This window comes from Acinonyx jubatus, chromosome B4, assembly GCF_027475565.1.
Source record: "Acinonyx jubatus isolate Ajub_Pintada_27869175 chromosome B4, VMU_Ajub_asm_v1.0, whole genome shotgun sequence".
Taxonomy (NCBI): Eukaryota; Metazoa; Chordata; class Mammalia; order Carnivora; family Felidae; genus Acinonyx; species Acinonyx jubatus.
In genome coordinates this window covers 30,417,943-30,431,493 of record NC_069387.1, presented here as the reverse complement: position 1 = coordinate 30,431,493, position 13,551 = coordinate 30,417,943, and the positions used below count along the sequence as shown (strand labels likewise).

The following is a 13,551-nucleotide window of genomic DNA, read 5'->3' as shown; positions in this document are numbered from 1 at the left end:
TGAGTCGTCAAACCATAAAAAGACAGGAGGGAACTTAAATACATATTACTAAATGAAAGAAACCAACCTGGAAAGGTTTCTACTATGTGATTCCTATTATGTGACATTCTAGAAAAGGCAAAACTATGGAGACAGTAGAAAGATCAGTAGTTTCCAGGCCAGGTGGGAGAGGAAGGGATGAATAGGCAGAGCACAGAGGATTTTAGGATGGAGAAAATACTCTGTATGTTACTATAATGATAAATAGATGTGATTATACATTTGTCCAAACCCATAGAATACACAGCAACAAGATCAGACCCTAATGTAAACTATGGACTTTGAGAAATAATGTTGGATCAATGTAGGTTCATGAGTTGTAACCAGTGTACTACATTAGTGGGGGATGTTCATCATGGGGGAGGCTACACACGTGTGGGGGCAGGTCGTCTATGGGAAATCTCTATACCTTCCTCTCAATTTTGCTGTGAACTTAAAACTGCTTGACTCTCAAGGGTGGAAAAAATTAGGCTCTAAGAAAATGAAGCAAAAGAAAAACCAAGAATGTCATAGAAGAAAGGAAATATAATCATAGTGCTCCATTTGAATTAGTAATGAACAATATTTATATAAATAGTGTTAATACAAATAATTTATTTAAAAACTGTGCTATTACTCAGGAGGATGTGGGAGATAACATTGGGATTGCAATTTGCAAGGAAGCAAATGCTTTCTCTACCTTCATAGGAAGTCAACAGATAATGTTTAAAATTGTTCAGAAATATGTAGTGAATATCCATCAACTGATGAATGAATACACACACACACACACACACACACACACACACACACACACACTGGAATATTGCTCAGTGATCAAAAAGAAAAATGAAATCTTGCCATTTGCAACAACGTGGATGGAACTAGAGAGTATTATGCTAAGCAAAATAAGCCAGCCAGAGAAAGACAAATATATGATTTCACTCATATGTAAAATTTAAGAAACACAACAGATGAACATAGGGGATGGGAAAAAATAAGATTAAAAAAAAGAGGGGGGGAGGCAAACCATCAGAGACTCTTAAATACAGAGAACAAACTGAGGGTGCTGGAGGGGTGTTGGGTGGGAGGATGGGCTAAATGGGTGATGCGCATTAAGGAGGGCACTTGTTGGGATGAACACTGGATGTTATATGTGAGTGATGAATCACTAAATGCTATTCCCGAAACTATTATTAAGTATATGGTAAACTACTTGAATTTAAATTAAAAAAAAAAAAACAGCAGCGCACCTGGGTGGCTCAGTTGGTTAAGTGTCCAACTCTTGATTGTGGCTCTTGTCCTGATCTCACAGGTTGTGGGTTCAAGCCCCACATTGGGCTCTGTGCTGGCAGCATGGAGCCTGCTTGGGATTCTCTGTCTCTCCCTCTCTCTTCCCCACTCCTCCTCACTCTCTCTCTTTCTCTCAAAATAAATAAACATTTAAAATAATTTAAAAAAAGAAATATGTAGTGAAATACCAGAGGTATTTAGTTAGATATGAGAGTTTGTTAAATCCCTAGCTTTTGTTTTGTGTAATAAAACTTTTTGTGTAATTTACTTTTAATAATATTGAGTACAGTATTAAAAATCACTAACTATATGGAAGAAAGTGATCCATGCAAGAATCATCAGCAAACTGTATCACAAACCAGGAATTATGATTGATCTGGGCTGAGTATCTCAGGTTGAATTAAAAAGGATTATTGTAGAAAACAGTGAAAAGCTTTAAAAGTGTTTATCTTGGGACTGGGTAGACAGAGGGACAAGAGGTGAGGAAGCAGAAGAATCTTTTAAGACTTTTAGTGTTTAAAAACATCAACTATGTATATGCAAGTTTTACTTTGAAAAAGTGTAATTTACAAAACAATGATGCAAGCAATTTTCGGAATTTGTCAATAATTCCAAATCAATATGGTCACACTTTTTGTGTTTCTCATAACAGTTTAACTAAACATGAAATGGGAAGTCAAACTGATTGATGTTTCCATCTCATTTATTTCCTTTATCCAGATAAATTATTTGTAAGTTGGGACATGGCCAAATCGTGAATTTAATAAAAACCTAGAAAATTATTAGCTAATAATTATGATGTTAATTAAGAACATAAATAGATGTAAAAAAACTATCAGTCAGTAGAAGTATTCCAATGATCTTTGAAAATGTTTTAAAATCAATGATATGTATAAACTCTTCATTTGGGCACATTCAATGTCTGTTTTTTTAGAAAACCAGTAAGTATATGTTTCTGCTTTTATTCTAGTTTTCAAAAACCTTTCAGAGTTAGCCAGTCACGAAATCACAGGCACTATATCTCCTATTACGTTATTTTCCATTTTAAATCATTTCAGGAAAGCCATATAGAATTTATCCATAATTTAGAATTGACTTGAGCATTAAGCACTGTATTGCATTGGAATTTTTATCTTCAAAAAAAAAAACATAGCTTAGTTTCGTATAGTATTTTGCAATTATGCTGTCATTAAAGACAGAGAATGCAAAAACCAAAAGAATGTTATCCTTGAATTCTATGTAATCATTTCATGATTAAAGAATTAAAATAATGGTTCTATAATTAGTTTCTATGCTTGTATGATAAAATCTCTCTAATATGAAAAGGAACATGATAATCGTTTTATTTTGTCATCAAAACCCATCAGGTTTTGTAATTGAATTTCCATTGCTGTTTTATTTCAAATTTTCATAATGTACTCCTGATTTTCATTCTTCTTTTCATTCTCCAGAATTTTCACTTATAATGTTGAATTCCTTTGCTCTTTATTCAGACACACAAATGTATATTTTAGTTAGAAACACAGGCTTCAGCTGTGGGTCACAACTAGCTAACCTTTATATCCCCAGTGGTTTTATTGAAAGAATAGCATAATCCATAAACTTCCTTCAACTCTCTAACCTATTAGAATACCTTATATATGTCCTTGCCGTTTATTAGACAGTTTCTGAAAATCACACGATCTACGAAAAGTAAGTACACTTGGGGCATTAGCCCCAAATTACAACAGCGTCTTGCATTGTGCAGAGAAATGACATATGTGTTTTCTTATAGGCAATAACATTTGATTTTCAAGAATGTGTTTAAATTCGTGAGTTTACCTGGAAAACATTTATTCCTTTCAAGGCACGTAGAGTAGCTTACTAGGGAGTGAGGAAGACTCACTGCTCTCCACTGCCCTCGCCCACTCTCCTCTAGGGGCCTCGGGAGGTTTAGTCTGGCTTCTCCAACCATCTCTGGGGTATTAGGCTCTAACATTTGGGCTCATGATACTCAAAGTTCATTTGTTGGGAAGTTTTATGAGAACGTGATTTCTGAAACGAAAACTTTGATAATTAGTTTTTCTTTGGTAGTCTTTTAAAGCCTGTGAAACAGTATTACTTTGTGCCAAGTTTTAAGCAAATGCCTCACTGAAGGTGTGACTGCAATAGATTTTGCAATCTTTTGGGGTAGAAAACAGCTTGGATTATTTCTGTGAAATTTACTAGTCAGGAAACATGACCTCGGCCTCACAATAGAATGTCTTTTTCTGTGTATTTATTGTTGGGTCCTGAAATTATGTATGTCTGTGCACGTGTGTGTTCTTTGTAGCTGGAGGAACTCCCCTCGAAAGAGTAAAGCTAAATTTTTCTCACTCCTGCCTGAGACCAGTGACAGGCTAATAAGGAAGAGTGATGATAGTAATAAAATGGGGCGAGGGGTACATTCCTGAGATTTTGCTGCTTATAAAATGATAGCCCTGTTACCAAATGACCACACTGGGACCCAGGGTGAGATCCAGGCTTGAGTCTTTCTGATGCAGAGAGGTGACCCTCTGTGTGACTCATCACATCAGAAGCAAATGCTGTCTTAACAGCTTTGGTGACTACCTTTTTAACCCAGAGAACATAGCTGTATGTTTTTAATTTGTTATGATTTATTACACTGAAATTGGTGTGAAATGGACAACAAATCATGGGTGTCAAAATCTGAAAATGAATTTTATCAGCTGAGGAAAGTGAGTGCCTTTGGGATTTGCATAAGTTTCTCATAATTCTTTCCATATTACAGATGATGAGCAAAACTGTGAAAATAAACTGAAAATGACATGATATTTCCTAAGTAGCTAATTTCACATGTACGTATAGACACATATAAATATAGCCAGTTAGCCTCACTTTAGACTTTCTCTATAATTCATAGTGATTTGTACATACCCACAGCGACATTTATCTAAAAACATTAAAGTAAATATTAAGATCATCGTCACATCTCACAAATGTCTGAGATTATCTATAGAAAACTGCAAACATTATAACAAAGTGTTTACCAACTTTATTTCTTCACTGTTCAAACCCAGAAGAGAATTTATACCTATGTGCCAGTATAAAATTGCTAAGATTGAAGAAACCTCTATCCCAAAATTTCAGATGTTATAAATACCCATCAGCATTGAAAAAAAAAATCTCCCCTTGTTAGAAACTAACTTTGCATGCATAATTAATTGGGGCACCATATTCCTGCTTCACAACCAGAAGAGAAATTGAATTCAGGTGTTTGGTGAACATATGGGGGATTTACTGTGAATTTATGACCTGTGGTTTGAGTGTAAAACCCCAAGATACTTGCTGATAAAACTTAATGAAGCTTGTGCAGAGGAGCTATTTTTATTTGTAGTTTAGTAATTGATACATTTCTTGGTTTAACCCTCCCAGCCTTTCCCCCATTTCTTGTAAATCTTCCAGTATGAGAGAGAGAGCCAGAGTAGAAAGCCCTAGTCTTCTTAGCCAGAAGACTAATGCTTGCCTAATATGAAAATTCAGCTATGCTTTTTCACAGTATTTCGGTCTGCTCCTTCCTCCCATCCCTTTTAATCTATCAATTTGTGCTTTTTCACCTGCACAAGTAACAGGAGGCAAACCCAAGTGCTGTGGGAGGAAGCACTCTAGGTTCCTCCTAGAAAAGCAAAAGCCTTCACGGAGGGGTGACACCACTTTACTCCATCTTAAGAAAACAAAGATAGAGGTGCAATGTAGCTCATCATTAAAACTGAGTCAACAAAGCCATTGCCATTGGAAGGTTTTTACCCCAGGAATAAATACACCTTCAGGAACAGGATCCTGCCACACACTCCCTGGCAATATCACTCTGCTTCTCTGCACCTAGGGTTTTACGAAGAATGCTCCTGATTTGAGTGCCAAGAAAGAAAACACATGACAAGTTTTCCATTTTAACATACGGGGTGTAATGGGTTTAATGAGAAACCTGTGTTTGCTCACTAATTTACAGCAATTAAGAACTCAGTTCTGACATCTGTAGATTATAACTATTTGTCTGGCGATTACAAGATCAGGAATAGTTTATGGAATTGCTAATCAGTAGAGAGAAATCACTAAGGGAGAAGAATGTGGTGTACCTGTAGTCTCTAAATGACACCAGCCCCTAGTAGTCGTGCTACCATCCCTTTCTCGTTCAGTGACATTTCTCCCCCCAACACTGTTCAGGAACTTGTTTGTATCCACTTTATCATGCTGACAATCTGTCTGTTTTGAAAGGATTACAACTCTGTACATCCGTGCATGACATCACAGTAAGACATTGCTTAATGATCTGAGACGCTTGTGGTCATTGCTGGCTGCCTGTTTCTAAAACTATGTGACAGTTCTGCCCTACATATGTTTTCTCCAGTGTCACTTTTTGCCTTCTCCAGCCCTGGTGTCTGTTTCAAGTGACATCCATGAAATGGCTGAATTGTAGACTTGCCGTTGATATGAATAAAGGGACGAAAAGTCTGCCCTTTTCTAGGGATGCAAGGAGAATAAGGAATTGGACAAAGAAGGGAAAGGTGCTTTAATTTTTCTCTAGTGAAAATATTTTGAAAAGTAATGCTAAACTTGAAGGGTTGTTTATACAATGTAGTAGATCTTTAGTTTTTTTGTTTGTGGACCTACCAAGGAAATCAAAAAAGAGATACATTTCCCTGAAATAAGTGGACCAAAACATAGGGACATCCTGTGAAGGTTGAGTTATCTAAAGACATCATCAAAGGCTCAGAAGAGCCAGAGTTCAGGAAAACATGGTCTCTACTTGTAATAAGCGGTGTCCTGGAAGCTTTAACTTACTATCTTCTCCTTCCTAAGTGTGCTGGGATGCAGACCATACTGATGTTTCAGACGTCTTGATTGCAAAATCCCAGAGTCTGGGAGACGGTAGGACATTGAAGCGCTAGCAGGTGGAGAAGAAATAGTTCCTTAAGCAGCAAAGCTCTAGGGTCCCCCTCTGGTGTACACATGTGACACCTGGGGGAGTGCTGGAAATACCTCAACGGGAATAAGCTGCGAGTGTGGAGTTGCATGATATCCAGGATCTCAGATAGAATTTGGAAATTAACTCTTTATTTTTTTTAATTGGGAAAAGAATAATGTCCTTCTGCATTTCTGGTAATTGGATGCCAAGTGCAGGTGTGAAATTCAGTAGCATTTGGGATAGAATTTTGTACTTAGGCCAAAAAGTAAATTGCTATGGCTGAGAGGTATGTAGCAAAAATGAAAAGGCTGAGGATAAAAGCTGATATGGTTAACAAAATCTTTACCTTGTGTGCCTGTTCTTTAGTAAATGGGGATATGAGGGACATGTGCTAAGTCCTGAACTCTGGGTAGGCTAAGTAAAGCCAGTTTTGAACCAGGAATATCTCCTCATAAGTCGTGTCAGATCCTGGCAGGTCACCAATCTCTACCAGGAAGAGAAACAAGGAGTGAGCCCTTGAGTTCAGTTTTACCGAATGACCTGGTTGGCAGGTCTATTTTCACCAGACCCTAAGAAAACACCCACATTGCTGCTTTCGGTTTCATGAGGACTAATTTTTGGAGATCACAGAGCCAGAACGGGCATTTTGAGTGAAGTGATGGGGAGATTGACCTAAGGAGTCACTCTAAGCAATTGGGTAGATTTCTATTGGAGCATTCTTGGCTATATACTGGTGCTCAGTGCAAAGCACATTTGATTGGTTTCATGTGTTAAGATCTGGCAGTAACCATCTTTCAGGGACATCTTCTGCAATAGTATTTACTTTCTGCAATTTTTCTCAGAGGCTAGAACTTTGGAGTGACTAACCATATAAATGGTAGTGGTAAAGCTCATTCATAAAATATGATTCCTCTCTTACATTCTGCTCTTCTAACCAACATGTTTTTGCAACAGTGGGTAAGGCATAGGTCTTTGTGCTTCTAGGCTACTTTATTTCATTTAATAAGTATGTACAACCTCCCTCCCCCAACATTATCTAAGGTGATGTGATAGTGGTGGGGGGGGGGGGGTGTGTGCATGTGCGTGTTTAAGGGAAGGAGGTTTAGAGTTATCTTTCTGTTGTCTTTTGTTGCAGTGGAACACAAGAAAGCAGACCCACTGTGCAATCACATTTCAAACCCCCATTTGCATCACATCCACTAACATCCTGTGGGCCAAATCAAGACACATGGCCAAGGCCAACATCAATGGGTATTAGTTCAATTAATGCATAACAAGTTAACACAGGCTTAACAGCTTATTATATCAGATCCTATGGATCAGTTTCTATGATCCAGCAATGGCTCAGCTGAATCCTGTGCTCAGGGTCTCATCCAGGTGCAATCAAAGGGTGAGCCAGGCTGGGTTCTCACTGGAGGGCTCCACTAGGGAAGCACTTGCTTCCCTGCTCCTGGAGTTGTTGACAGTATTCTGTTCTTTACAGCTGTAGGATTCAGGGTGGCTCTCTTCTTCAAAGCCAGAAAAGAGAGATAAGGACTTGCAAGATGGACACTGCATTCTTATATAATCACACAAATGTAATCATATCCATTCCTTGACCTTTGCCACAGTTCACTGGATAGAAGCAAGTCACAGGCCTTGCCCACACTCAGTGGTGGGGGCCAGGTATGGGGCGGGGAGGGCGTTGGACAAAGATGCAAATACCTGGAGGCGGAGATCATGGGGCCACTTTGAAATCTGTCCATTACAAACATTTGCAGATCCGCTTACCCTGCCACAGGGACGTGACATACAGAATATATATGTGTTAAATGATTGTGATGAAGGCATGAGCTTAAGAAAGAGAAACACATGTGGAGGTAAGTTATAAACACTCTGAAACAGTGTTTGCTGGAAGAATCAGAAGATGGAAAGGAAACGAGAGGATATTACAGGAAGAAAGATATGAGTGAATTTACCTTCCTCTCTTTTCTTATACTAGAGATCTTAATCATTTCTCCCTTCTGGGCACCATGGAAAGCCTGGCTCAGTTCGTTCTCTCCCTTCTGTCTACCTTCTCCTTTCCCTTTCATGTTTTTCTTCTTTGTGCAGAAAAGATAGTGTATACCAAGATGATACCTTCTGGTTATCCCTACTATTGAATTCTGGCTCTTCAAGCTATGGCCTCTGTTCCAGTTTTCCAGATTCCTTTTGCATAATTAAAAATGCAAATGTTAAGGTATTTTTAGTCCATAAAGAATTAATCAGTCACATCACAAACTCTTCTCTTTCAGCATATGCTCATCTGGAAAGATAGGTCAGAATTCAAGCCTGTAGGGCAATACACCCAAGCTTAGATCAGAAGGAGCAAACAATTTAAGAGAGGCAGGACTGTATGGACAATGCTGAGTTGTCTTTTTTAAAAAATAGTTGTTTCTTGGGCCTGTTACTAGGGGATCACTGGCCTTATCTTGGTGCAGTGGAAGTAAATAGCCTAGAAAAGCAACATATAAAACAGGCAACATCTACAGAATACAAAATAGAGGTTGCAAGTTAGCTGGCCACAGACCTGTTTGGTATTTGGTTTTTGTTTTGTCTCGCATAGGACCAAAAAAATAAAGTAAGCCAACATTAAAAATTTGGGCAGCAGGGGAGAAAACTATAGTTCTGACTTCTCTTTAAAAAAAAAATTAGAAGGCAACACCAGGCTCACATCCCTTCAGGACAGCAATCTACTGGGACCGAGTAAGGGTCTCCCTTTCTAGACCTAGCATATTACTCCCATTTGTTACAGAATGTACATGGGTACTGCCACAGCCATCAAATTTCGTTCACTCTTTAGTTAACTGCCCCATAGGCATTGGAATTTGTCCCAGCCATGAAGTTTGCAGGCTGAACTGTTTTCAAAGTACTGTCCGTATACCACCTGCAGTGCTTTTAAAAATATACCGATGCCCAGGACCTGCACAAGACTGCCTGAATCAGAATCTCTCTAGGTGAGTCTCAGTCGATCAGCAGGTTTAAACAAGCACTCTGGATGAGTCTCATACACATACTATGTATACACGAGCACGACTGTTGACGTTTCTCTTCTCATTCACTGTACCTAAGGAGATGGTTGGATAGCATGGCCTGTGGAGCACAGGTGCAGGACAGGATTTGGCCCTTACCTGCAAATAGGATCCTTGCTGCAGTTAGCATGAACTGGTATCCTCAGCTACTTTTGCAAAGCACATTGCAGTGGTCCATTCTGAAGGCTGCAGAGCCTAGTCCTCTGTGTGATCTACCTCTACCAGGAGAGGGTACAATCACCATGGTAATTATGGATGAGAAAGATTTGAGTTCCATATCATTTAGGGCTGCACTGTGCATGCCGGATTAGGAATCTCTGTAGTGTGTGAGCCAGTGCTGTCAGAAAGACTCCCAGATATCACTGAACCAAAACAAACCCTCTGCACTTAGTGTAAAATTTATATATAAACACACACACACACACACACATAACACACACACACACGCATAAAAGTATAAAAGAAAATTCCAGCTGGACTAAAACTAAAAAAAACAATGTGCAAGGGAAGGCTGAATTAGTGTTAGACTTAAATTGTCTTATGTCTGTCTGTGTGGATTCTTTATAAAAAATAAAGCATCTCTATAATTCCTGTCTTCATCCCTCCTTTCTGTAGAAATTATGATTTAGTCTCTCTCACTCATCTGATCGATTCATGGTATCTTTATTATATTCATCACACACAGAAAAATAATGAGCAACTGGAAGTTGGCAACGAACCTAAATATAAGTTGATTGGGATGTGTAGGGATTAGCCACTAATGCTAATGAATATTTAAAATTTCCTTTGGCTGTCTTGGCAGAAGAGCTAACCAAGAACTTTAGAAGTCCAAGTGTGAATTATTGGCCTGTTGTACACTGGCCTGAGAAACAGAGTGAGCAGTTGCAATGGTTTCATTCTTGAAGCCAGGATTTCACCTTCAGACTGCCAACTGGTGTCCCCCAAGGATGCTTGATGGTCTCCCAGTCTTTGGAAGTCATCATCAATCATGAAAACCATTGCAGCCTGTTTTTCAATTTCAGCCCTTAGGGTGGCTTTGCTAGTCTTAGGCAAGTTGGTTGCCATTCTCTAGAGCAGAGGAAGAAAGGAAGCAAAAGAAAAGAGAGTGAAGCAGTGTATCACCAGCTGCTGAGATTTGAAATAAGGGCAAAAGTGACTTCCAGAACTTGGCTTATACTGTGAAAAACATCAAGGTCACCAGAATTTAGAATTAAGGACACTGGGTCAACTTCCCTTGTTGGGAGATTTGCACTTTCAATTAACTACAAATAGTAGGACATCAATTTTCATCAATGGCTTGGACTTCATGAACTTAATAATTATAGGGTTAAAATTCGCAATGGTACATGAAAATAATAGGAAATATTTCTGGTTAGACCTATAAAATACTTCTTCAGTCAAGCCTCCTATAATCCTTCTATTAGAAGCTATGAAGAAGTATTCCAGGAACAAAAAAGGCACAGTTGGAGAAATGGCGATGAGGTTAATGAATGCTCACTTTCCTGTCTTATGAACTGTCTTCATGCCTATACTACCACTGTTTCACATGGAGAGCAAGGAGTTCCAGAGATTGGGTGTTAACATTGAGAAGCCTTTATTGAAAATCATTGTGTTCAAAACTATAAGCTGCCATATATGTTTTTTAAAAGCCAATTAACAATCTTGGGGCGCCTGAGTGGCTCGGTTGGTTAAGCGTCCAACTTCGGCTCAGGTCATGATCTCATGGTTTGTGGGTTCAAGCCCTGCATCGGGATCTGTGCTGACAGCTCAAAGCCTGGAGCCTGCTTCAGATTCTGTGTCTCCCTCTCTCTCTGTTCCTCCCCCACTCATGCTCTGTTTCTCTCTGTCTCAAAAATAAATAAACAAAAAATTTTAAAAAGTAAAAGCCAGTAACAACCTGCTTAAGAGTATGGTGGGGCACTTTTAAGCTGTATACAAATGTAGACTGAAGCATCATGCCAAGTAGCACATTTTATAGGCCCATTAACCTTTAATGTTCTTAGGGCAATCAGTTCAAAATATTTGTCGGAAGAACAAAGGGAAGGCAAGCTTTTATTGACTGGGAAAATAATCAAATTGAAAGTATTGACAGGATGTTCCAGAAGCTCTAATGAAATTAATAGAAACATAAAGGTGACAGGGATCTACCCCATAGTTTAAATGATTATCCCATATTCTTGGAAGATATTAATATTGTGGTTCTATATGCAAATATTTTCAATTTGCGATTTTTAAGTCTTTGGAATTCTTCAAAAGGCATAGAATTATGTCAAGACATATATGAATTTGAGATTTTTGTATACTCTACTATGACAGACTTTCTCTTTACAAGCTACATCTCTCAAATTACATTACCCAGGAGGGTGGGCAGCCAGAAAAATTCAGATTCACACCAAATAACCAGGGCAACATGTTTTCAATGAAGAGACTTGGTCTTCTAATAGCTTACAGCTCCCCATTCTGCTAGCAGTTTGGAGAGCATATATGATAAATATAAGGCTTGATTCTTGTCCTCAAGGAATCTGATGTTTTCTTGGGGAGACAGCATGTGCCTAATACGCTTGAATAAATCCCCTGATAGGATACGCCTTAGTCCTCAGGGAGTAACATAGACCAAAAGTGCCATGAGATTTAAGATTGATTTTGGCCATCTCTACAACTCTTGCAAAATACTGTGTTTAAAATCTGTATGATTTTATAAAACAGGGGCTTTGGAGTCTGATATATGTTTTACTAAGTGATACAACATGGCATAGTGAAATGAGGGCTGGACTGGACACCAGAATAATCTGAATTCCAGCCTCGCCTCCCCATTGGTCAGCTGAGAGACTTCAAACAAGTCACTTATTTTCTTTGGATGTCAGTTTCTACATGTGTATGTGCGCACACGTGTGTGTGGAAGAGAGAGAAATACTACCATCTGTACCTATCTTACAAGCTTTTGGTGAGGATAAAACAGATTAACACTATAAAAAAAAAAAAGAAGAAGAAGAAGAAGGCAGGGGCACCTGGGTGGCTCAGTCGGTTAAGCATCTGACTCTTAATATCAGCTCAGTTCTTGGTCTCAGGGTCATGAGTTCAAGCCTGGCATTGGGCTCCATGCTGGGGGCAGAGCCTACTTTAAAAAAAAAAAAAAAAAAAAACGGCAACATTACTATTAAATAACTGATGAAATCCAACTACCATCCAAAGTTATTTTTAAAATGCTTTTCATTTATGCTGTAAGAAACTGCATTTTGTGTATAGACCTTTGATAACTCCTAAATAGGAACTTTGTATCATGGCATTAGGAAAACAATACTGCACATTTGTACGGCTACAGTGTATGCTGTCACCTTACTTGATTGTTACATGTATGATATTCAGAGAAAAAGTGATTATTATGTCCACTTCATATGTATGAAAAAATCCCACAACTCAAATTAAGTGCCTTCGTCTAAGAAGGTGGAGGAGCTAGGACAGGACCCTGGTATTTCTGATTTGTAATGCAATGTCCTTTCCAAAAAAATTTGGCTGCCAACACCTTGTCAGATTACAGAAAGGAAATGAGGCTTTTAAAATACCGCATAAAAAAGGAATGTCTAAAAATACCGCTTGCCCTCTTGAATATCTGCCTGAAATAACTTCAGTAAGTCTTAATCATAAGAACAAAATGAAAACTTCTTTTAAATGCCCAAATATTGTTTTATAAATTCACTTCCTCTTAAACAGTGTCCTCTCACAGCAAGCTGCCATTTTTTTTTCCCTAGCAACTGCCATTCACAGATTGTATCTCTGAAGGGTGTTCATTCTTGCCCCTTCTCTCTTTTAGCAACAGATCAACTCCTAGCAACCATGATCGGATACAGCGTCTACGGCAAGAATTTCAGCAAGCAAAGCAGGATGAAGATGTAGAAGATCGGCGACGTACCTATAGCTTTGAACAACCCTGGGTGAGTATTTGGTTCTTCAGCACAGCGAATAGTCTGACAACTTCCCTGCAGTAAGAGCCCCCAAGCTGTGACCTTAGCCCTTTATGAAACAAGACAAGATGGAGCCAAATTCCTTTGACCTTTAACATATTGACCTTTCCCTCATTTCCATCTGGGTTGCATCATTGCTAATTTCATTTTATATCTTGTTGCACCATCTGTCCATTGCATAATCAGTTTTATTCGCCTTATGACAAGACATAGCAAAAGGATTCTTGCTCTCAGCTATGCACTTTTTTTTTAAGTTTAGTAAATATTTTTCTATATACATTTT

At 38.6% G+C, this 13,551-nt stretch overlaps 1 protein-coding gene across 24 annotated transcripts in view; it reads left to right on the top strand.

The window, feature by feature from the left end:
- Window positions 1-13,551, top strand: part of PARD3 (par-3 family cell polarity regulator) — a 665,533-nt gene that overhangs the window by 630,587 nt on the left and 21,395 nt on the right. For all 24 annotated transcript variants that reach the window (XM_027073800.2, XM_027073806.2, XM_027073797.2 and 21 more), the window contains one exon: window positions 13,118-13,238. In XM_027073800.2, the coding sequence (XP_026929601.1) occupies window positions 13,118-13,238 (121 nt within the window). The remainder of the gene's footprint in view (window positions 1-13,117; window positions 13,239-13,551) is intronic.